Here is a 24,480-nt window from a genome sequence, read left to right on the forward strand (position 1 = left end):
GTGTAGGCCTCACTTCCAGATCTCCTATTCTCTTTAGCATAGACAAAGGCATCAGATTTATACTGGCACCCAGATCAAGCAATGCCTTTCCCACTGGTAATGTCCCGATTGTAACTGGAATAGTGAAGCTCCCAGGGTCTTTAGATTTCTGAGGTAATGATTTCTGAATTATAGCACTACACCCTGCTTCAAGCTCCACTGTCTCTTCAGAGAATCTTCTCTTTTTTGTTAGGAGCTCTTTCATGAATTTTGCATATGTCGGCATCTGCTCCATAGCTTCCACAAAGGGGATGTTAATCTGCAGTCGCTTGAAAATGTCCATGAATCTTGCAAACTGCCTTTCCTTGTCTTTTTTGGAGGGATTTTGAGGGTATGGTAGGCTCTTCAACTGAGGCACCTGTTTCTCACCCTTCTCCCTCTTTTTCTCCTCACTTTTATTTTTTTCTTCCTTTTCTTCTCTCTTATTTACAAACTCTCTTTTATTTTTTCTTCCTCTCCCTCACACTCATTTTTTTCATTCTCTCTCTCTTTTTCCTCCAACACCTCCTCCTCTACACCCAGGTTGTCTCCAATCCCTCTTCCCACAACTTTACCACTTCGAGTGGTAATAGATTTACAATGCTCCTTTGGATTAGTCTGTGTGTTGGCTGAAAATTGACTTGTCTGCTGATCTGATAATTGTTTTGCCAACTGTCCAACCTGTGTTTCAAGATTTCTGATTGAAGCTTCTGTATTCTTCTGATTAGTCAAAGAAGCTTGCATAAACTTTTCCAAAGTATCCTCCAGTTTAGATGTTCTGTCATGCACCGAAGGATAATGTTGTTGTTGTTGTTGATAAGGAGGTTGTCTGTTTGAAGGACCAGCATCTTGCTTCCATCCAAAATTCTGATTTGGATTGTTTCTCCACCCCTGTGAAAAGTTGTTATTGTTGGAGAAATTTCCTGGTCTTCCTTGGTTGCTCACATATTGAACTTCTCCTTGTGAGCTACTCTGATAAGAACAATGACCATTTGGATGATCTCCTCCACAGAAGTCACATCTCATGGGTTGTTGACTAGGAGAAGATTGCACAACTTGCAACTGCTCTGGTAATTTAGACATCTGCTTTGTCAGTGCTTCAATCTGTTGAGTCAGAATCTTATTCTGAACTAAGATCGCATCTGTAGTACTAAGATCAAGCACTCCCTTCCTCTGAACAGTTTGCCTATTATGCTGAGCTTGATGATCTGTGGATGCTAATGCCTCAATGATTCTTGTTGCTTGTTCTGCATCTACACTCATCATTGTTCCACCTGCTGCTGCATCTAATATCATCTTGGTGTCAGGCCTCAGACCATTACAGAATATGTTCAACTGAGCAATATCCTCAAATCCGTGATTTGGGCATTTCCTCAATAAGGAATTGAACCGCTCCCAAGCTTCACAGAATGGTTCATCTGGTCCTTGCCTAAACATTGAAACATCAGCTTTGGCTTTGATGTAGCGAGATGGTGGAAAGAATCTGTTCAAAAACTTCTCCTCAACATCCTTCCAACTATTCAAACTCTGATTTGGATGTGACTTAAGCCATTCCTTTGCTTTACCTGCCAAAGAAAAAGGAAACAACCGCATGTATACATGCTCAAGATCTCCTTCTTGAAAGCCCATGGTTCCTATCAATTCATAGAATGTAGAGAGATGAGTGTATGGATCTTCATTATCCATTCCAGTGAATTGATGAGAACTGATCAAGCTGAGGAAAGCTGGCTTCATCTCCAGAGTTTTAGTGGTGGATGGTATTGCTATGCTAGAAAAATATCTCGGCCCTTGTTGCATAGCATAGTCTCCAAGTGTCTTCCTGGCTGGAGCTGGTCTCTGATTCTCCATGTTTTCTGATTGAGGTGTGATGGAAGTACTGGAAGATTCTTCCCTTGTCTTTCCTTGCTTCTTTTTGCTTTTGCCTCTGTTCCTTCTAGCTGTCTTTTCTATCTCCGGGTCAAATGCTAATCGATCTTCAGTAACCTAACCTCTTAAGAGCATAAATCAAACAGCTCAAGCAAGGATTAGTATAAAGGGAAAATTTAATAAGCTATCTAATAAAGAAAAATATACACAAAGCTGGATGAGATAACTAGAAATTTCAAAAGAACACCGTTCCCCAGCAACGGCGCCAAAAATACTTGTTGAATCTCTTGGCAAGCGTACCAAAAGTCAACTGTAGTATAATGATTTGAAGTAAGAGTGTCGAACCCACGAGGAACGGATTCAGTTGAAATAATTAATTATCTCGATCAGCATATATATACAGAGATTTTAAATTTGATTTGACATTAACCTTTGCATAAAATTAATACAGTAAAAGCGGAAAAGTTTAGAAAAATACAGTAAAAGAAACTGGGATTGAATTTCATCTATCTCCCTTGTCTGTAATTTGGATGAATATAAAATATAACATCTGAAAATACCAATATTGATGCACACTCAAAAATCATTTATACCGATCCCTCGCGTATAAAATTCATAAGATTGGTTTTCTGAATATTGATTCCTCACATATTCAACAAACTATCCAGCATTACGGTCGAGTGTTAAAAGCAATTGATATATTGAGATCTATTCCTAGCATCACAGTATATCAAGTATCATTGTTCAAATCAGATTTTCAGAAATACTTTCCAGTCAGATCTAAAAATCAAAATCAAAACATCTATTGATCAGATAGAAGTAAGCATTAAGAGTAGAACAATAATACCAATACTGAGTAAAACAGAAATGCTATATATAAATATCACCAGATTACATTCAAGTTCGAGTAGATTACATTCAATCCCACGGAGAAGATTAGCCACTCATGGTAGCTATCAAAATCCTATGAGCTAAGAAGAAGAAGAAGAAAATGAGAAACTGATGCTCCTGGTATCAACTCTGCAGCACGGACCTCTTCTCTCCCAAAATTCCAAGCTACCCTGCAGTTCTGAACCTCCAAAATATATATACAGCCCGAACTCTCGCTTGGGCTACTGAATCTCGCTTGGGCGAGATAGAGTACTTCAGCATGAAGGAAGGGTCTCGCTTGGGCCACTCATTCTCGCTTAGGCGAGATAGATTTCTTCACGTTGAAGGAATGTCTCGCTTGGGCGACCATGTTCTTGCTTAGGCGAGAATTGAAAAACTGGCATGGCTTCTTCACGAAATCTCGCTTAAGCGAGATCAAGCTCGCTTGAGCGAGAAAGGCGGCAAGTGTCTCGCTTAGGCGAGAAGACTTTAACTTTTGGGCGAGCTTGTCCTAGCTTGAGCGAAACACCTTAGTTCTAAGCGACCTGTAGCAGATTTTCCTCCTTTTCTTCTCTATTTCTTGCTTTCTCCTTCACTCTTCTTGAGTTCTCTTTAATCTCTCCTGAAAAACACACAAAATAGGATCAAATGATTTCTTTAATTCAAAACTTGGAAGCATGTGACTGAAACTTAGATTTAGGGAGAATCAATATGAAATGAACACAAATTTAAAGCATAAGTGCCAGAGTTTGTTATGAATCTTTACTGAATTTTGGCACTTATCAACTCCCCCCAACCTAGCATCTTGCTTGTCCTTAAGCAAAGTAACAAAATCAACAGCCATTCAAAACTAAAAATGAAATTGGTTATTGAGAAATCATTTTCACAGTTCTTGTCCAGACAACTTTTGCATTCCAAACCACAGATTCAAAATCAGAAGCAAATGGTGAATCCAATTATCAAACAACAGTAGGATAAGAGTGCAACTAATTTTTCAGGAAAACCAATTGTAAGAACAAATGATTCTAACCAAGGAAATTCTCTCTTAAATCTCACAGGCATGTGTTTTTCTCATTTTCCACTGGATTTCAACAAATCAAAATTGCTAGTCATTTTCAATTTAACCACAAACACACATTCAGCATGGATCTTAAGGTCTTTTCAAGGTTGTAATGAGGCTAGGCTTTCAAGAATAATGGTTTTCCAAGATTACCAAAAGCACAACTTAGAAAAGAGAGCATAACTACAATTCAAACCCAATTCTACTCTCCATTCCTCACAATTCAGACCTCAATACACCAAGTTTCTTTTTCATTCATAATTCACTCTTATCTCTTTTTGTTGTTTTCTTTTCTTTCCTTTTTTTTTGAGTAAATGTATACATTCCTACACAATACTAGAGAGTGAATTATGATACTCAGCCCTTTTCTTCCTTAAGTGCAATTCTACCAACCAATTACCCTTACAGTTGAAAAATACACCTATGCTCTCTATCCCTAAGTGTGCAAAGGGAAAGGATAATAATTCAAGTTAAGGTTAAGGTGCATAATTCAAACAATTAGGCTCAAATGGGCTATCAACAAAGGATGATTATTTACAGGTTGGCTATTTGGCACTGAGTTATAAATTCAACAAAATTGCCTTAATCATTTCCATGCTTCAAATGTGATGTTATTAAATGAAAACTCAAGCAATATCAATTTGTCAACAAACAGTGGAAACACTCAAACTGTTTAAGGATTCACACACTCACTGGGTTTTCTGGTTTATTTCCTTGGTATCTCACTTGTTGTTACAACTGATTATCTTGACTAACTATGCAGCACTAATATCCTAATTCTATTTAATTATGAATTCAACCAAAATTTCCTTTTTTCACCTCTGTGTTCAGTTCACTCAGTTGTTCTAGACTCAGGATACTTATTGAAATCAGATTTCTCTTTAACCAATTTCCTCAAGAAAGATTTTCAAAATGATTCCCAAAAAATTTTAACTGTCTCTAAGTATTATGCACAAAATACTAAGCCAAAAGGTAAAGTTAAACAGTTAATTAACTAGATAATATAACATTCTAGCCAAAACAACTAAAGCAAAATAGTAGTAATTACATAAATACTGCAGAATACTAAAAGAAAAAGAACAATGAAACCGTATTTATAGAGTTTGAAGGGTGGAATGGTGCTGTGAATCAATCTCCTCCAAAATCAATCTCATCCTCAATGTCTGCTCCATCTGTGTCAGCAGCTCCTGATGGTCCCTCACCTGCATCAGGTCCACCTCCCCCTGAGAAAATAGGACTGTCCCCAGGCCACTGTAGATAAGTGAAGAATTCTGGTGGAGTTATGCCTGGGTATGGTCCGCGGACATTGTGATAGAGGTACTCCTGAAGGTGGAGTTGTCCTCTATGAATAGAAGCATTTTGCTGGTGAGTGTGCTCCATCTGCAACCTCAGATATCTCATCTGCTCAAGCAATTCATTATTCATGTTGAGCTGAGGTTGCTGTGTGGGCCCTGTTTGTTGTTCTTCTCTTGCTGGTTGGTCTTCAGCTGGTTGGTCTTCAGCTTGTTGGTCCAACTGGGGCTCTTCTTGCTGCTCCAAGTCCTCTGGGTGAGTACAAAAATGTTCAATGAATTTCTTGGTAATTGAAGGTCTTATCTTTTCAGTTAGGTCTACCTCCACCCCTTGTTCCTGGCAAAGAGCTGTGATCAAGGCCGGAAAACCCAAAGCACCTTTTGCCTTGTCATTCCTACTGTTGACTTCGTATCTCACAAATTTGTGGATCTCTTCAGATATAATTGTGGCGACGTCAACAGTGAGATCCTCCCTCATTATGCAATAAAGGAGATGACATCTAGGCACGTTCAAGTCTGACACATGACCAATGGGCACTATGTTTGCAAGTAAGAATGTGGTCCAGACTTGGGCTAATGTTTTCATATCCCCTCTTAGAATTCTGAGGGGATTTCCAGTGGGTCCGACTTGATAAGATCGATTTGCAGCGCATATAAGGAGGACCACTGCATTTTCGTCATAAGGTTCATGACTCCTCCTTCTTGTTGTGAAGTCACAACAAGAGTTGCCCTGGTTGTAAAGGTAGTGGGTTACCAAGAAATTCACTGATGGCTGCTCTATCATAATTTATCCACCTCCCCCTAACTTTAGATCTCTTTTCACCAGGATTGTCCTCAGAATAAGCATTTGCATAGAACTCCCTGACAATTTCTGGGTCAAATTTGGGAAGCGGGTCAGCCAACTTCATCCAGTTCCTCCTGATAAGGCCATTCAAGAAAGGATCATATTCATCTGGAAGTAGAACCACCTTTCTTTCTTTGATAAAGACCCAGTTCTTTATCTTTTCATAACGTTCTTCTCTTTCGGGGTCTCTAAAACGGTTGATTATTGGCCTTTCAGGAGAAGAGCTGCTTGCACGTCTTCTCCTTTTCCCTTTATTGGTTTCAATAACGGGATGTTTAGCTGTTGTCTTCGTTCTAGCCATTGACCTGCAAGTATGAGAATTAACCACCAAAAACATGACCAATTCAGCTTAATTCACTAACCAATCACAAACAAGAACAATTTCAACATGGCATTTTAAGTAGGGCATTTTATCAAACACATGGAGTGCATTTTCAAATGGTGAAAAATTTTGAAACAAGTCAACCATAAGCAACCCACATTTTTCAATTTCAGCATCAATTCAAACTAAACCCCACAGTATAAACACAAAATGCATCAAATTATAGCATGGATACTACCTAGGGTTTACAAAAACACAAAAACGTGATTATGCTTGGTGAAATTGAAGAGAATGAGAGGTAGAGTTTACCTTAAAAAGGAATTAGCAAAGAGAGGCCGAAAATTAGGAGCTAAAATGCAGAGAAAAGACTGAATTGTGGCGCGCTCAAAATTGAAGAGAAGAGAAGGTGAGCGAGGGTTTGGAGAGAAGAGAGAAAGTGAACAAATCTGCCACTGTCCCTCACTTAAACGCGAATTCTCGCTTAAGCGAGATGAGCGTGGAGGAAAAAATTAAAAGTCTCGCGCAGGCGAGACTGTTTCGCCCAAAACACCCCTGATGCAGGGCATTCTCGCCCAGGCGAGATACTACTCGCTTAAGCGAGTATATCAGCAAACTTGGTTAGCTCAGGTTCTGCATATCTCGCCCAGGCGAGACATGTTTAGCTTGGGCGAGATTTTGTGCAGTTTTGGAAAACTCTGATTTTGCCACTTCTCAAATTTTTGCTCAACTTCTCCTCACTTGATTCATGATCCTTTCAATCCAAATAACTCTAAAACACGCATCAAACCATACTTCAGTCAATTCTCTATCATTCCAAAAAGTTTCACATCAACAAACTCAAAATCAAGCTTTTAAACTCAAATTTCACAATTTGGCCAAAACAAGGCAATTTTTAGCATTTGATGATCTCAATTCTGGCACCAAAACTCATTCCCATGCCTAGCATACCAATTTTGTTTAAAAACAACCAAAATTGCATGGTTTGCCTTATTGAGATGATTGGATGCTAAAATTCACCTTTTTACACACAAACATAGAGCTATAAACACAAACACATAATTACATACACAAACACATTTAATCACACAAAAGATGAAATTGAAGTGCAAAAACATAATTAAAACACTGGGTTGCCTCCCAGGAAGCGCTTGTTTAACGTCACGAGCCTGACGCCTGTTTCATTTAAGGTTCATCAAGTTGAATGATTGTGGCGAGCCTATCAATCTCACCACCAAGATAGGGCTTCAACCTTTGCCCGTTTACAACCCAGCTCCTTTTAGATTCGGGATCCTCTAGTTCAATGGCTCCATAAGGTCTCACATTCTTGACAAGAAATGGTCCTGACCATTTTGATTTTAGCTTTCCAGGGAATAGCCTCAACCTGGAATTGAACAATAACACTGATTGACCAGGATAAAATTCTCTTTTGAGAATTTTCTTGTCATGATACGCTTTCATCTTTTCCTTGTAGAGCTTAGAGGACTCATAAGCGCTGAGTCTCATTTCTTCCAATTCTTGCAGCTGTAATTTTCTCTTTTCTCCTGCTGCCTTTGGATCAAAATTCAAGAATTTCAAGGCCCAGAATGCCTTGTGCTCCAGTTCAACCGGTAAGTGACATGACTTACCATATACCAGCTGGAATGGGGATAAACCTGTGGGAGATTTATAAGCAGTTCTGTATGCCCAGAGTGCATCATCCAACTTCATCGACCAATCTTTTCTTGAAGATGCTACAGTCTTCTCTAGAATACGCTTGATTTCCCTGTTTGACACCTCCGCTTGTCCATTGGTCTGTGGATGATAAGGTGATGCAATTTTATGCCGCACTCCATAATGTTCCAAACATTTCTGAAGTTGAGCATTGCAAAAGTGTGAACCACCATCACTAATCAAAACTCTTGGAGTACCAAACCTGCAAAAGATGTTCCGCTTGAGAAATTTGATTACAGTTTTGGCATCGGCCTTAGGAGCTGCTACTGCTTCAACCCACTTCGTCACATAATCAACTGCCACCAAAATGTATTCATTTGAGAAAGAAGATGGCAGTGGTCCCACAAAGTCAATTCCCCAACAATCAAAAGCCTCAACCTCTAAAATGATATTCAGTGGCATTTCATGTCTTTTTGAGATTCCCCCTATTCTCTGACAGCTGTTGCAGTGTTGCACATATTTGTGTGCGTCTTTGAATAAGGTGGGCCAATAAAATCAAGACTGGAGGACTTTTGCAGCTGTCCTCTCTCCATTAAAGTGCCCTCCATATGGGGAATTATGACAGTGCCACAGAATGCTTTTTGCCTCATCATCGGATACACACCTTCTCAACAATTGATCAGCTCCAATTTTGAACAAATGAGGATCATCCCATACATATTGGTGTGCATCTTTCAGGAATTTCCTCTTCTGGTGCCAATTAAAATCTTCAGGTATGACCCCTGCAGCTTTGAAATTGGCCATGTCAGCAAACCATGGCCTTTCTTGCACCATCATCAATTTTTCATCAGGAAACTCCTCCTGCACCTCTGATTGAGTGTTGGTCACCTCAGTATTAACCAATCTAGACAGATGATCAGCTACAAAGTTTTCACTTCCCTTTTTGTCCTTGATCACCAAATCAAATTCCTGCAACAATAAGATCCATCTAATTAGTCTTGGTTTTGAATCAGATTTGGTTAACAAATATTTAATTGCAGCATGATCAGTATATACAGTGACAGATGAACCAATCAAATATGCTCTAAATTTTTCCAATGAATAAACTATAGCTAGCAATTCCTTTTCAGTTGTTGCATAATTAATTTGAGCTTCATTAAGGACTTTGCTAGCATAGTGTATAGCATGAAAAACTTTGGATTTCCTCTGTCCTAAAACTGCTCCTATGGCATAGTCACTTGCATCACACATTAACTCAAAGCCTAAATTCCAATCAGGAGCAATTATCACAGGAGCTGAAACCAATTTCTGTTTTAACAATTCAAATGCATGCAAACATTCAACATCAAAATTAAAAGGTGTATCCTTGTTGAGCAGATTGCTGAGTGGTTTGGCAATTCTGGAGAAATCTTTGATGAATCGTCTGTAGAACCCAGCATGACCTAAAAAACTCCTGATACCCTTTACATTTTTGGGTGGTGGCAGCTTTTCAATGATCTCCACTTTAGCTTTATCAACTTCAATACCTTTAGCAGAGATTTTGTGGCCCAGCACCACACCTTCAGTTACCATAAAATGGCACTTTTCCCAATTCAAAACCAGATTAGTATCAACACACCGCTTCAGTACGGTGTTTAAGTTTTCCAGGCATTGATCAAATGAAGCCCCAAATACAGAGAAGTCGTCCATAAAGACTTCTATGCATTTTTCCACCAAGTCCGAGAAAATTGCAAGCATGCATCGTTGAAAGGTTGCTGGTGCGTTACACAATCCAAACGGCATTTTCCTGTAAGCAAACACACCAAAAGGACAAGTAAAAGCAGTTTTTTCTTGGTCTTCTGGATCCACTGCAATTTGATTATAACCAGAATATCCATCCAGAAAACAATAGAAAGCTTGCCCTGCTAACCTTTCTAGCATTTGATCCATGAAAGGTAAAGGAAAATGATCTTTCCTAGTGGCCTGATTTAATTTTCTATAATCTATACACATTCTCCAACCTGTGACTGTTCTAGTAGGAATTAATTCATTTTTATCATTACAAATAACAGTCATACCTCCTTTTTTTGGAACTACCTGGACCGGGCTGACCCAGGCACTGTCAGAGATTGGATAGATCATACCTGCATCAAGTAACTTCATTACTTCTTTCTTGACCACCTCTTTCATGGTTGGATTCAATCGCCGCTGAGGCTGTGCTACAGGCTTGTAGTCTTGCTCCATATGAATTTTGTGCATACAGTAGGATGGACTGATTCCTTTAAGATCAGATAAAGTCCAACCTATTGCACCCTCGTTGGCTTTAAGAACTGAAATCAACTTTTCTTCTTCAGAAGCCGTTAAAGCACTACTAATCACCACTGGTTTGTTACCTCCATCTGCAAGAAACACATATTTTAAATGAGGAGGTAATACCTTTAGCTCCAGCTTCTGACTTTCAGTTCTATTTTCTTGCTGCAATTTCTCTGGCTGTATATCATTTGATTCAATTTCTTTTGCTGAATTCAGATGTGTTAGGTATTCATCAATTTCCTTTTCTTCATCTTCCTCCAGATCATCACAAGCACCAATCAAAGCTTTTTCTAATGGGCTTGCCTTTGTCAATTGTTTCCTGGATGATAGAAAAATTTCATCTATCACATCCATCCTGAAGCATTGTTGCTTGTCCTTCGGGTGCTGCATTGCTTCAAATACATTAAAGTTGACTTCATCATCTTGCACCCTGACCTTTAATTTGCCATCATCGACATCAATAATGACCTTGGCCGTCTTCATGAAAGGTCTTCCCAGTATTAGAGGAACTTCAGTGTCTTCCTCAATATCCATTACTACAAAATCAATTGGGAACATGAATTTGTCAACCTTAACCAAGACATCCTCTGCCACACCATAGGGATACTTCATGGATCTGTCAGCTAGCTGTAATGTCATCCGTGTAGGCCTCACTTCCAGATCTCCTATTCTCTTTAGCATAGACAAAGGCATCAGATTTATACTGGCACCCAGATCAAGCAATGCCTTTCCCACTGGTAATGTCCCGATTGTAACTGGAATAGTGAAGCTCCCAGGGTCTTTAGATTTCTGAGGTAATGATTTCTGAATTATAGCACTACACCCTGCTTCAAGCTCCACTGTCTCTTCAGAGAATCTTCTCTTTTTTGTTAGGAGCTCTTTCATGAATTTTGCATATGTCGGCATCTGCTCCATAGCTTCCACAAAGGGGATGTTAATCTGCAGTCGCTTGAAAATGTCCATGAATCTTGCAAACTGCCTTTCCTTGTCTTTTTTGGAGGGATTTTGAGGGTATGGTAGGCTCTTCAACTGAGGCACCTGTTTCTCACCCTTCTCCCTCTTTTTCTCCTCACTTTTATTTTTTTCTTCCTTTTCTTCTCTCTTATTTACAAACTCTCTTTTATTTTTTCTTCCTCTCCCTCACACTCATTTTTTTCATTCTCTCTCTCTTTTTCCTCCAACACCTCCTCCTCTACACCCAGGTTGTCTCCAATCCCTCTTCCCACAACTTTACCACTTCGAGTGGTAATAGATTTACAATGCTCCTTTGGATTAGTCTGTGTGTTGGCTGAAAATTGACTTGTCTGCTGATCTGATAATTGTTTTGCCAACTGTCCAACCTGTGTTTCAAGATTTCTGATTGAAGCTTCTGTATTCTTCTGATTAGTCAAAGAAGCTTGCATAAACTTTTCCAAAGTATCCTCCAGTTTAGATGTTCTGTCATGCACCGAAGGATAATGTTGTTGTTGTTGTTGATAAGGAGGTTGTCTGTTTGAAGGACCAGCATCTTGCTTCCATCCAAAATTCTGATTTGGATTGTTTCTCCACCCCTGTGAAAAGTTGTTATTGTTGGAGAAATTTCCTGGTCTTCCTTGGTTGCTCACATATTGAACTTCTCCTTGTGAGCTACTCTGATAAGAACAATGACCATTTGGATGATCTCCTCCACAGAAGTCACATCTCATGGGTTGTTGACTAGGAGAAGATTGCACAACTTGCAACTGCTCTGGTAATTTAGACATCTGCTTTGTCAGTGCTTCAATCTGTTGAGTCAGAATCTTATTCTGAACTAAGATCGCATCTGTAGTACTAAGATCAAGCACTCCCTTCCTCTGAACAGTTTGCCTATTATGCTGAGCTTGATGATCTGTGGATGCTAATGCCTCAATGATTCTTGTTGCTTGTTCTGCATCTACACTCATCATTGTTCCACCTGCTGCTGCATCTAATATCATCTTGGTGTCAGGCCTCAGACCATTACAGAATATGTTCAACTGAGCAATATCCTCAAATCCGTGATTTGGGCATTTCCTCAATAAGGAATTGAACCGCTCCCAAGCTTCACAGAATGGTTCATCTGGTCCTTGCCTAAACATTGAAACATCAGCTTTGGCTTTGATGTAGCGAGATGGTGGAAAGAATCTGTTCAAAAACTTCTCCTCAACATCCTTCCAACTATTCAAACTCTGATTTGGATGTGACTTAAGCCATTCCTTTGCTTTACCTGCCAAAGAAAAAGGAAACAACCGCATGTATACATGCTCAAGATCTCCTTCTTGAAAGCCCATGGTTCCTATCAATTCATAGAATGTAGAGAGATGAGTGTATGGATCTTCATTATCCATTCCAGTGAATTGATGAGAACTGATCAAGCTGAGGAAAGCTGGCTTCATCTCCAGAGTTTTAGTGGTGGATGGTATTGCTATGCTAGAAAAATATCTCGGCCCTTGTTGCATAGCATAGTCTCCAAGTGTCTTCCTGGCTGGAGCTGGTCTCTGATTCTCCATGTTTTCTGATTGAGGTGTGATGGAAGTACTGGAAGATTCTTCCCTTGTCTTTCCTTGCTTCTTTTTGCTTTTGCCTCTGTTCCTTCTAGCTGTCTTTTCTATCTCCGGGTCAAATGCTAATCGATCTTCAGTAACCTAACCTCTTAAGAGCATAAATCAAACAGCTCAAGCAAGGATTAGTATAAAGGGAAAATTTAATAAGCTATCTAATAAAGAAAAATATACACAAAGCTGGATGAGATAACTAGAAATTTCAAAAGAACACCGTTCCCCAGCAACGGCGCCAAAAATACTTGTTGAATCTCTTGGCAAGCGTACCAAAAGTCAACTGTAGTATAATGATTTGAAGTAAGAGTGTCGAACCCACGAGGAACGGATTCAGTTGAAATAATTAATTATCTCGATCAGCATATATATACAGAGATTTTAAATTTGATTTGACATTAACCTTTGCATAAAATTAATACAGTAAAAGCGGAAAAGTTTAGAAAAATACAGTAAAAGAAACTGGGATTGAATTTCATCTATCTCCCTTGTCTGTAATTTGGATGAATATAAAATATAACATCTGAAAATACCAATATTGATGCACACTCAAAAATCATTTATACCGATCCCTCGCGTATAAAATTCATAAGATTGGTTTTCTGAATATTGATTCCTCACATATTCAACAAACTATCCAGCATTACGGTCGAGTGTTAAAAGCAATTGATATATTGAGATCTATTCCTAGCATCACAGTATATCAAGTATCATTGTTCAAATCAGATTTTCAGAAATACTTTCCAGTCAGATCTAAAAATCAAAATCAAAACATCTATTGATCAGATAGAAGTAAGCATTAAGAGTAGAACAATAATACCAATACTGAGTAAAACAGAAATGCTATATATAAATATCACCAGATTACATTCAAGTTCGAGTAGATTACATTCAATCCCACGGAGAAGATTAGCCACTCATGGTAGCTATCAAAATCCTATGAGCTAAGAAGAAGAAGAAGAAAATGAGAAACTGATGCTCCTGGTATCAACTCTGCAGCACGGACCTCTTCTCTCCCAAAATTCCAAGCTACCCTGCAGTTCTGAACCTCCAAAATATATATACAGCCCGAACTCTCGCTTGGGCTACTGAATCTCGCTTGGGCGAGATAGAGTACTTCAGCATGAAGGAAGGGTCTCGCTTGGGCCACTCATTCTCGCTTAGGCGAGATAGATTTCTTCACGTTGAAGGAATGTCTCGCTTGGGCGACCATGTTCTTGCTTAGGCGAGAATTGAAAAACTGGCATGGCTTCTTCACGAAATCTCGCTTAAGCGAGATCAAGCTCGCTTGAGCGAGAAAGGCGGCAAGTGTCTCGCTTAGGCGAGAAGACTTTAACTTTTGGGCGAGCTTGTCCTAGCTTGAGCGAAACACCTTAGTTCTAAGCGACCTGTAGCAGATTTTCCTCCTTTTCTTCTCTATTTCTTGCTTTCTCCTTCACTCTTCTTGAGTTCTCTTTAATCTCTCCTGAAAAACACACAAAATAGGATCAAATGATTTCTTTAATTCAAAACTTGGAAGCATGTGACTGAAACTTAGATTTAGGGAGAATCAATATGAAATGAACACAAATTTAAAGCATAAGTGCCAGAGTTTGTTATGAATCTTTACTGAATTTTGGCACTTATCAACTCCCCCCAACCTAGCATCTTGCTTGTCCTTAAGCAAAGTAACAAAATCAACAGCCATTCAAAACTAAAAATGAAATTGGTTATTGAGAAATCATTTTCACAGTTCTTGTCCAGACAACTTTTGCATTCCAAACCACAGATTCAAAATCAGAAGCAAATGGTGAATCCAATTATCAAACAACAGTAGGATAAGAGTGCAACTAATTTTTCAGGAAAACCAATTGTAAGAACAAATGATTCTAACCAAGGAAATTCTCTCTTAAATCTCACAGGCATGTGTTTTTCTCATTTTCCACTGGATTTCAACAAATCAAAATTGCTAGTCATTTTCAATTTAACCACAAACACACATTCAGCATGGATCTTAAGGTCTTTTCAAGGTTGTAATGAGGCTAGGCTTTCAAGAATAATGGTTTTCCAAGATTACCAAAAGCACAACTTAGAAAAGAGAGCATAACTACAATTCAAACCCAATTCTACTCTCCATTCCTCACAATTCAGACCTCAATACACCAAGTTTCTTTTTCATTCATAATTCACTCTTATCTCTTTTTGTTGTTTTCTTTTCTTTCCTTTTTTTTTGAGTAAATGTATACATTCCTACACAATACTAGAGAGTGAATTATGATACTCAGCCCTTTTCTTCCTTAAGTGCAATTCTACCAACCAATTACCCTTACAGTTGAAAAATACACCTATGCTCTCTATCCCTAAGTGTGCAAAGGGAAAGGATAATAATTCAAGTTAAGGTTAAGGTGCATAATTCAAACAATTAGGCTCAAATGGGCTATCAACAAAGGATGATTATTTACAGGTTGGCTATTTGGCACTGAGTTATAAATTCAACAAAATTGCCTTAATCATTTCCATGCTTCAAATGTGATGTTATTAAATGAAAACTCAAGCAATATCAATTTGTCAACAAACAGTGGAAACACTCAAACTGTTTAAGGATTCACACACTCACTGGGTTTTCTGGTTTATTTCCTTGGTATCTCACTTGTTGTTACAACTGATTATCTTGACTAACTATGCAGCACTAATATCCTAATTCTATTTAATTATGAATTCAACCAAAATTTCCTTTTTTCACCTCTGTGTTCAGTTCACTCAGTTGTTCTAGACTCAGGATACTTATTGAAATCAGATTTCTCTTTAACCAATTTCCTCAAGAAAGATTTTCAAAATGATTCCCAAAAAATTTTAACTGTCTCTAAGTATTATGCACAAAATACTAAGCCAAAAGGTAAAGTTAAACAGTTAATTAACTAGATAATATAACATTCTAGCCAAAACAACTAAAGCAAAATAGTAGTAATTACATAAATACTGCAGAATACTAAAAGAAAAAGAACAATGAAACCGTATTTATAGAGTTTGAAGGGTGGAATGGTGCTGTGAATCAATCTCCTCCAAAATCAATCTCATCCTCAATGTCTGCTCCATCTGTGTCAGCAGCTCCTGATGGTCCCTCACCTGCATCAGGTCCACCTCCCCCTGAGAAAATAGGACTGTCCCCAGGCCACTGTAGATAAGTGAAGAATTCTGGTGGAGTTATGCCTGGGTATGGTCCGCGGACATTGTGATAGAGGTACTCCTGAAGGTGGAGTTGTCCTCTATGAATAGAAGCATTTTGCTGGTGAGTGTGCTCCATCTGCAACCTCAGATATCTCATCTGCTCAAGCAATTCATTATTCATGTTGAGCTGAGGTTGCTGTGTGGGCCCTGTTTGTTGTTCTTCTCTTGCTGGTTGGTCTTCAGCTGGTTGGTCTTCAGCTTGTTGGTCCAACTGGGGCTCTTCTTGCTGCTCCAAGTCCTCTGGGTGAGTACAAAAATGTTCAATGAATTTCTTGGTAATTGAAGGTCTTATCTTTTCAGTTAGGTCTACCTCCACCCCTTGTTCCTGGCAAAGAGCTGTGATCAAGGCCGGAAAACCCAAAGCACCTTTTGCCTTGTCATTCCTACTGTTGACTTCGTATCTCACAAATTTGTGGATCTCTTCAGATATAATTGTGGCGACGTCAACAGTGAGATCCTCCCTCATTATGCAATAAAGGAGATGACATCTAGGCACGTTCAAGTCTGACACATGACCAATGGGCACTATGTTTGCAAGTAAGAATGTGGTCCAGACTTGGGCTAATGTTTTCATATCCCCTCTTAGAATTCTGAGGGGATTTCCAGTGGGTCCGACTTGATAAGATCGATTTGCAGCGCATATAAGGAGGACCACTGCATTTTCGTCATAAGGTTCATGACTCCTCCTTCTTGTTGTGAAGTCACAACAAGAGTTGCCCTGGTTGTAAAGGTAGTGGGTTACCAAGAAATTCACTGATGGCTGCTCTATCATAATTTATCCACCTCCCCCTAACTTTAGATCTCTTTTCACCAGGATTGTCCTCAGAATAAGCATTTGCATAGAACTCCCTGACAATTTCTGGGTCAAATTTGGGAAGCGGGTCAGCCAACTTCATCCAGTTCCTCCTGATAAGGCCATTCAAGAAAGGATCATATTCATCTGGAAGTAGAACCACCTTTCTTTCTTTGATAAAGACCCAGTTCTTTATCTTTTCATAACGTTCTTCTCTTTCGGGGTCTCTAAAACGGTTGATTATTGGCCTTTCAGGAGAAGAGCTGCTTGCACGTCTTCTCCTTTTCCCTTTATTGGTTTCAATAACGGGATGTTTAGCTGTTGTCTTCGTTCTAGCCATTGACCTGCAAGTATGAGAATTAACCACCAAAAACATGACCAATTCAGCTTAATTCACTAACCAATCACAAACAAGAACAATTTCAACATGGCATTTTAAGTAGGGCATTTTATCAAACACATGGAGTGCATTTTCAAATGGTGAAAAATTTTGAAACAAGTCAACCATAAGCAACCCACATTTTTCAATTTCAGCATCAATTCAAACTAAACCCCACAGTATAAACACAAAATGCATCAAATTATAGCATGGATACTACCTAGGGTTTACAAAAACACAAAAACGTGATTATGCTTGGTGAAATTGAAGAGAATGAGAGGTAGAGTTTACCTTAAAAAGGAATTAGCAAAGAGAGGCCGAAAATTAGGAGCTAAAATGCAGAGAAAAGACTGAATTGTGGCGCGCTCAAAATTGAAGAGAAGAGAAGGTGAGCGAGGGTTTGGAGAGAAGAGAGAAAGTGAACAAATCTGCCACTGTCCCTCACTTAAACGCGAATTCTCGCTTAAGCGAGATGAGCGTGAGAGGAAAAAATTAAAAGTCTCGCGCAGGCGAGACTGTTTCGCCCAAAACACCCCTGATGCAGGGCATTCTCGCCCAGGCGAGATACTACTCGCTTAAGCGAGTATATCAGCAAACTTGGTTAGCTCAGGTTCTGCATATCTCGCCCAGGCGAGACATGTTTAGCTTGGGCGAGATTTTGTGCAGTTTTGGAAAACTCTGATTTTGCCACTTCTCAAATTTTTGCTCAACTTCTCCTCACTTGATTCATGATCCTTTCAATCCAAATAACTCTAAAACACGCATCAAACCATACTTCAGTCAATTCTCTATCATTCCAAAAAGTTTCACATCAACAAACTCAAAATCAAGCTTTTAAACTCAAATTTCACAATTTGGCCAAAACAAGGCAATTTTTAGCATTTGATGATCTCAATTCTGGCACCAAAACTCATTCCCATGCCTAGCATACCAATTTTGTTTAAAAACAACCAAAATTGCATGGTTTGCCTTATTGAGATGATTGGATGCTAAAATTCACCTTTTTACACACAAACATAGAGCTATAAACACAAACACATAATTACATACACAAACACATTTAATCACACAAAAGATGAAATTGAAGTGCAAAAACATAATTAAAACACTGGGTTGCCTCCCAGGAAGCGCTTGTTTAACGTCACGAGCCTGACGCCTGTTTCATTTAAGGTTCATCAAGTTGAATGATTGTGGCGAGCCTATCAATCTCACCACCAAGATAGGGCTTCAACCTTTGCCCGTTTACAACCCAGCTCCTTTTAGATTCAGGGATCCTCTAGTTCAATGGCTCCATAAGGTCTCACATTCTTGACAAGAAATGGTCCTGACCATTTTGATTTTAGCTTTCCAGGGAATAGCCTCAACCTGGAATTGAACAATAACACTGATTGACCAGGATAAAATTCTCTTTTGAGAATTTTCTTGTCATGATACGCTTTCATCTTTTCCTTGTAGAGCTTAGAGGACTCATAAGCGCTGAGTCTCATTTCTTCCAATTCTTGCAGCTGTAATTTTCTCTTTTCTCCTGCTGCCTTTGGATCAAAATTCAAGAATTTCAAGGCCCAGAATGCCTTGTGCTCCAGTTCAACCGGTAAGTGACATGACTTACCATATACCAGCTGGAATGGGGATAAACCTGTGGGAGATTTATAAGCAGTTCTGTATGCCCAGAGTGCATCATCCAACTTCATTGACCAATCTTTTCTTGAAGATGCTACAGTCTTCTCTAGAATACGCTTGATTTCCCTGTTTGACACCTCCGCTTGTCCATTGGTCTGTGGATGATAAGGTGATGCAATTTTATGCCGCACTCCATAATGTTCCAAACATTTCTGAAGTTGAGCATTGCAAAAGTGTGAACCACCATCACTAATCAACACTCTTGGAGTACCAAACCTGCAAAAGATGTTCCGCTTGAGAAATTTGATTACAGTTTTGGCATCGGCCTTAGGAGCTGCTACTGCTTCAACCCACTTCGTCACATAATCAACTGCCACCAAAATGTATTCATTTGAGAAAGAAGATGGCAGTGGTCCCACAAAGTCAATTCCCCAACAATCAAAAGCCTCAACCTCTAAAATGATATTCAGTGGCATTTCATGTCTTTTTGAGATTCCCCCTATTCTCTGACAGCTGTTGCAGTGTTGCACATATTTGTGTGCGTCTTTGAATAAGGTGGGCCAATAAAATCCAGACTGGAGGACTTTTGCAGCTGTCCTCTCTCCATTAAAATGCCCTCCATATGGGGAACTATGACAGTGCCACAGAATGCTTTTTGCCTCATCATCGGATACACACCTTCTCAACAATTGATCAGCTCCAATTTTGAACAAATGAGGATCATCCCACACATATTGGTGTGCATCTTTCAGGAATTTCCTCTTCTGGTGCCAATTAAAATCTTCAGGTATGACCCCTGCAGCTTTGAAATTGGCCATGTCAGCAAACCATGGCCTTTCTTGCACCATCATCAATTTTTCATCAGGAAACTCCTCCTGCACCTCTGATTGAGTGTTGGTCACCTCAGTATTCACCAATCTAGACAATGATCAGCTACAAAGTTTTCACTTCCCTTTTTGTCCTTGATCACCAAATCAAATTCCTGCAACAATAAGATCCATCTAATTAGTCTTGGTTTTGAATCAGATTTGGTTAACAAATATTTAATTGCAGCATGATCAGTATATACAGTGACAGATGAACCAATCAAATATGCTCTAAATTTTTCCAATGCATAAACTATAGCTAGCAATTCCTTTTCAGTTGTTGCATAATTAATTTGAGCTTCATTAAGGACTTTGCTAGCATAGTGTATAGCATGAAAAACTTTGGATTTCCTCTGTCCTAAAACTGCTCCTATGGCATAGTCACTTGCATCACACATTAACTCAAAGCCTAAATTCCAATCAGGAGCAATTATCACAGGAGCTGAAACCAATTTCTGTTTTAACAATTCAAATGCATGCAAACATTCAACATCAAAATTAAAAGGTGTATCCTTGTTGAGCAGATTGCTGAGTGGTTTGGCAATTCTGGAGAAATCTTTGATGAATCGTCTGTAGAACCCAGCATGGCCTAAAAACTCCTGATACCCTTTACATTTTTGGGTGGTGGCAGCTTTTCAATGATCTCCACTTTAGCTTTATCAACTTCAATACCTTTAGCAGAGATTTTGTGGCCCAGCACCACACCTTCAGTTACCATAAAATGGCACTTTTCCCAATTCAAAACCAGATTAGTATCAACACACCGCTTCAGTACGGTGTTTAAGTTTTCCAGGCATTGATCAAATGAAGCCCCAAATACAGAGAAGTCGTCCATAAAGACTTCTATGCATTTTTCCACCAAGTCCGAGAAAATTGCAAGCATGCATCGTTGAAAGGTTGCTGGTGCGTTACACAATCCAAACGGCATTTTCCTGTAAGCAAACACACCAAAAGGACAAGTAAAAGCAGTTTTTTCTTGGTCTTCTGGATCCACTGCAATTTGATTATAACCAGAATATCCATCCAGAAAACAATAGAAAGCTTGCCCTGCTAACCTTTCTAGCATTTGATCCATGAAAGGTAAAGGAAAATGATCTTTCCTAGTGGCCTGATTTAATTTTCTATAATCTATACACATTCTCCAACCTGTGACTGTTCTAGTAGGAATTAATTCATTTTTATCATTACAAATAACAGTCATACCTCCTTTTTTTGGAACTACCTGGACCGGGCTGACCCAGGCACTGTCGGAGATTGGATAGATCATACCTGCATCAAGTAACTTCATTACTTCTTTCTTGACCACCTCTTTCATGGTTGGATTCAATCGCCGCTGAGGCTGTGCTACAGGCTTGTAGTCTTGCTCCATATGAATTTTGTGCATACAGTAGGATGGACTAATTCCTTTAAGATCAGATAAAGTCCAACCTATTGCACCCTCGTTGGCTTTAAGAACTGAAATCAACTTTTCTTCTTCAGAAGCCGTTAAAGCACTACTAATCACCACTGGTTTGTTACCTCCATCTGCAAGAAAACATATTTTAAATGAGGAGGTAATACCTTTAGCTCCAGCTTCTGACTTTCAGTTCTATTTTCTTGCTGCAATTTCTCGGCTGTATATCATTTGATTCAATTTCTTTTGCTGAATTCAGATGTGTTAGGTATTCATCAATTTCCTTTTCTTCATCTTCCTCCAGATCATCACAAGCACCAATCAAAGCTTTTTCTAATGGGCTTGCCTTTGTCAATTGCTTCCTGGATGATAGAAAAATTTCATCTATCACATCCATCCTGAAGCATTGTTGCTTGTCCTTCGGGTGCTGCATTGCTTCAAATACATTAAAGTTGACTTCATCATCTTGCACCCTGACCTTTAATTTGCCATCATCGACATCAATAATGACCTTGGCCGTCTTCATGAAAGGTCTTCCCAGTATTAGAGGAACTTCAGTGTCTTCCTCAATATCCATTACTACAAAATCAACTGGGAACATGAATTTGTCAACCTTAACCAAGACATCCTCTGCCACACCATAGGGATACTTCATGGATCTGTCAGCTAGCTGTAATGTCATCCGTGTAGGCCTCACTTCCAGATCTCCTATTCTCTTTAGCATAGACAAAGGCATCAGATTTATACTGGCACCCAGATCAAGCAATGCCTTTCCCACTGGTAATGTCCCGATTGTAACTGGAATAGTGAAGCTCCCAGGGTCTTTAGATTTCTGAGGTAATGATTTCTGAATTATAGCACTACACCCTGCTTCAAGCTCCACTGTCTCTTCAGAGAATCTTCTCTTTTTTGTTAGGAGCTCTTTCATGAATTTTGCATATGTCGGCATCTGCTCCATAGCTTCCACAAAGGGATGTTAATCTGCAGTCGCTTGAAAATGTCCATGAATCTTGCAAACTGCCTTTCCTTGTCTTTTTTGGAGGGATTTTGAGGGTATGGTAGGCTCTTCAACTGAGGCACCTGTTTCTCACCCTTCTCCCTCTTTTTCTCCTCACTTTTATTTTTTTCTTCCTTTTCTTCTCTCTTATTTACAAACTCTCTTTTATTTTTTCTTCCTCTCCCTCACACTCATTTTTTTCATTCTCTCTCTCTTTTTCCTCCAACACCTCCTCCTCTACACCCAGGTTGTCTCCAATCCCTCTTCCCACAACTTTACCACTTCGGTGGTAATAGATTTACAATGCTCCTTGGATTAGTCTGTGTGTTGGCTGAAAATTGACTTGTCTGCTGATCTGATAATTGTTTGCCAACTGTCCAACCTGTGTTTCAAGATTTCTGATTGAAGCTTCTGTATTTTCTGATTAGTCAAAGAAGCTTGCATAAACTTTTCAAAGTATCCTCCAGTTTAGATGTTCTGTCATGCACCGAAGGATAATGTTGTTGTTGTTGTTGATAAGGAGGTTGTCTGTTTGAAGGACCAGCATCTTGCTTCCATCCAAAATTCTGATTTGGATTGTTTCTCCACCCCTGTGAAAAGTTGTTATTGTTGGAGAAATTTCCTGGTCTTCCTTGGTTGCTCACATATTGAACTTCTCCTTGTGAGCTACTCTGATAAGAACAATGACCATTTGGATGATCTCCTCCACAGAAGTCACATCTCATGGGTTGTTGACTAGGAGAAGATTGCACAACTTGCAACTGCTCTGGTAATTTAGACATCTGCTTCGTCAGTGCTTCAATCTGTTGAGTCAGAATCTTATTCTGAGCTAAGATCGCATCTGTAGTACTAAGATCAAGCACTCCCTTCCTCTGAACAGTTTGCCTATTATGCTGAGCTTGATGATCTGTGGATGCTAATGCCTCAATGATTCTTGTTGCTTGCTCCGCATCTACACTCATCATTGTTCCACCTGCTGCTGCATCTAATATCATCTTGGTGTCAGGCCTCAGACCATTACAGAATATGTTCAACTGAGCAATATCCTCAAATCCGTGATTTGGGCATTTCCTCAATAAGGAATTGAACCGCTCCCAAGCTTCACAGAATGGTTCATCTGGTCCTTGCCTAAACGTTGAAATATCAGCTTTGGCTTTGATGTAGCGAGATGGTGGAAAGAATCTGTTCAAAATTTCTCCTCAACATCCTTCCAACTATTCAAACTCTGATTTGGATGTGACTTAAGCCATTCCTTTGCTTTACCTGCCAAAGAAAAAGGAAACAACGCATGTATACATGCTCAAGATCTCCTTCTTGAAAGCCCATGGTTCCTATCAATTCATAGAATGTAGAGAGATGAGTGTATGGATCTTCATTATCCATTCCAGTGAATTGATGAGAACTGATCAAGCTGAGGAAAGCTGGCTTCATCTCCAGAGTTTTAGTGGTGGATGGTATTGCTATGCTAGAAAAATATCTCGGCCCTTGTTGCATAGCATAGTCTCCAAGTGTCTTCCTGGCTGGAGCTGGTCTCTGATTCTCCATGTTTTCTGATTGAGGTGTGATGGAAGTACTGGAAGATTCTTCCCTTGTCTTTCCTTGCTTCTTTTTGCTTTTGCCTCTGTTCCTTCTAGCTGTCTTTTCTATCTCCGGGTCAAATGCTAATCGATCTTCAGGAACCTGACCTCTTAAGAGCATAAATCAAACAGCTCAAGCAAGGATTAGTATAAAGGGAAAATTTAATAAGCTATCTAATAAAGAAAAATATACACAAAGCTGGATGAGATAACTAGAAATTTCAAAAGAACACCGTTCCCCGGCAACGGCGCCAAAAATACTTGTTGAATCTCTTGGCAAGCGTACCAAAAGTCAACTGTAGTATAATGATTTGAAGTAAGAGTGTCGAACCCACGAGGAACGGATTCAGTTGAAATAATTAATTATCTCGATCAGCATATATATACAGAGATTTTAATTTGATTTGACATTAACTTTGCATAAAATTAATACAGTAAAAGCGGAAAAGTTTAGAAAAATACAGTAAAAGAAACTGGGATTGAATTTCATCTATCTCCCTTGTCTGTAATCTGGATGAATATAAATATAACATCTGAAAATACCAATATTGATGCACACTCAAAAATCATTTATACCGATCCCTCGCGTATAAAATTCATAAGATTAGTTTCCTGAATATTGATTCCTCACATATTCAACAAACTATCCAGCATTACGGTCGAGTGTTAAAAGCAATTGATATATTGAGATCTATTCCTAGCATCACAGTATATCAAGTATCATTGTTCAAATCAGATTTTCAGAAATACTTTCCAGTCAGATCTAAAAATCAAAATCAAAACATCTATTGATCAGATAGAAGTAAGCATTAAGAGTAGAACAATAATACCAATACTGAGTAAAACAGAAATGCTATATATAAATATCACCAGATTACATTC

At 39.1% G+C, this 24,480-nt stretch overlaps 2 protein-coding genes and 3 non-coding genes across 5 annotated transcripts; 3 read left to right on the top strand and 2 right to left on the bottom strand.

Annotated features, from left to right (window-relative positions):
* Positions 1 to 589: 589 nt before the first annotated feature.
* On the bottom strand, positions 590 to 1,866 carry LOC114163514. The gene is made up of 2 exons (XM_028047820.1): positions 700 to 1,866; positions 590 to 595 (listed from the first exon to the last, which is right to left on the bottom strand). The coding sequence occupies exons 1-2, from the start codon at positions 1,864 to 1,866 to the stop codon at positions 590 to 592; spliced, it is 1,173 nt and encodes a 390-aa protein (XP_027903621.1).
* LOC114164910 lies at positions 1,370 to 1,476 on the top strand. Its single transcript, XR_003599645.1, has one exon. It is a non-coding gene; the product is annotated as a small nucleolar RNA R71 (small nucleolar RNA).
* A 9,578-nt stretch (positions 1,867 to 11,444) lies between the features above and the next one.
* LOC114163515 lies at positions 11,445 to 12,721 on the bottom strand. Its single transcript, XM_028047821.1, has 2 exons — positions 11,555 to 12,721; positions 11,445 to 11,450 (listed from the first exon to the last, which is right to left on the bottom strand). Exons 1-2 carry the CDS (start codon positions 12,719 to 12,721, stop codon positions 11,445 to 11,447), a joined length of 1,173 nt encoding a protein of 390 aa, XP_027903622.1.
* LOC114164911 lies at positions 12,225 to 12,331 on the top strand. Its single transcript, XR_003599646.1, has one exon. It is a non-coding gene; the product is annotated as a small nucleolar RNA R71 (small nucleolar RNA).
* A 10,350-nt stretch (positions 12,722 to 23,071) lies between the features above and the next one.
* On the top strand, positions 23,072 to 23,178 carry LOC114164908. Its single transcript, XR_003599643.1, has one exon. It is a non-coding gene; the product is annotated as a small nucleolar RNA R71 (small nucleolar RNA).
* The last annotated feature ends 1,302 nt before the right edge of the window (positions 23,179 to 24,480 follow it).

The sequence above is a fragment of the Vigna unguiculata genome, chromosome 9 (genome assembly GCF_004118075.2).
Source record: "Vigna unguiculata cultivar IT97K-499-35 chromosome 9, ASM411807v1, whole genome shotgun sequence".
NCBI lineage: Eukaryota > Viridiplantae > Streptophyta > Magnoliopsida > Fabales > Fabaceae > Vigna > Vigna unguiculata.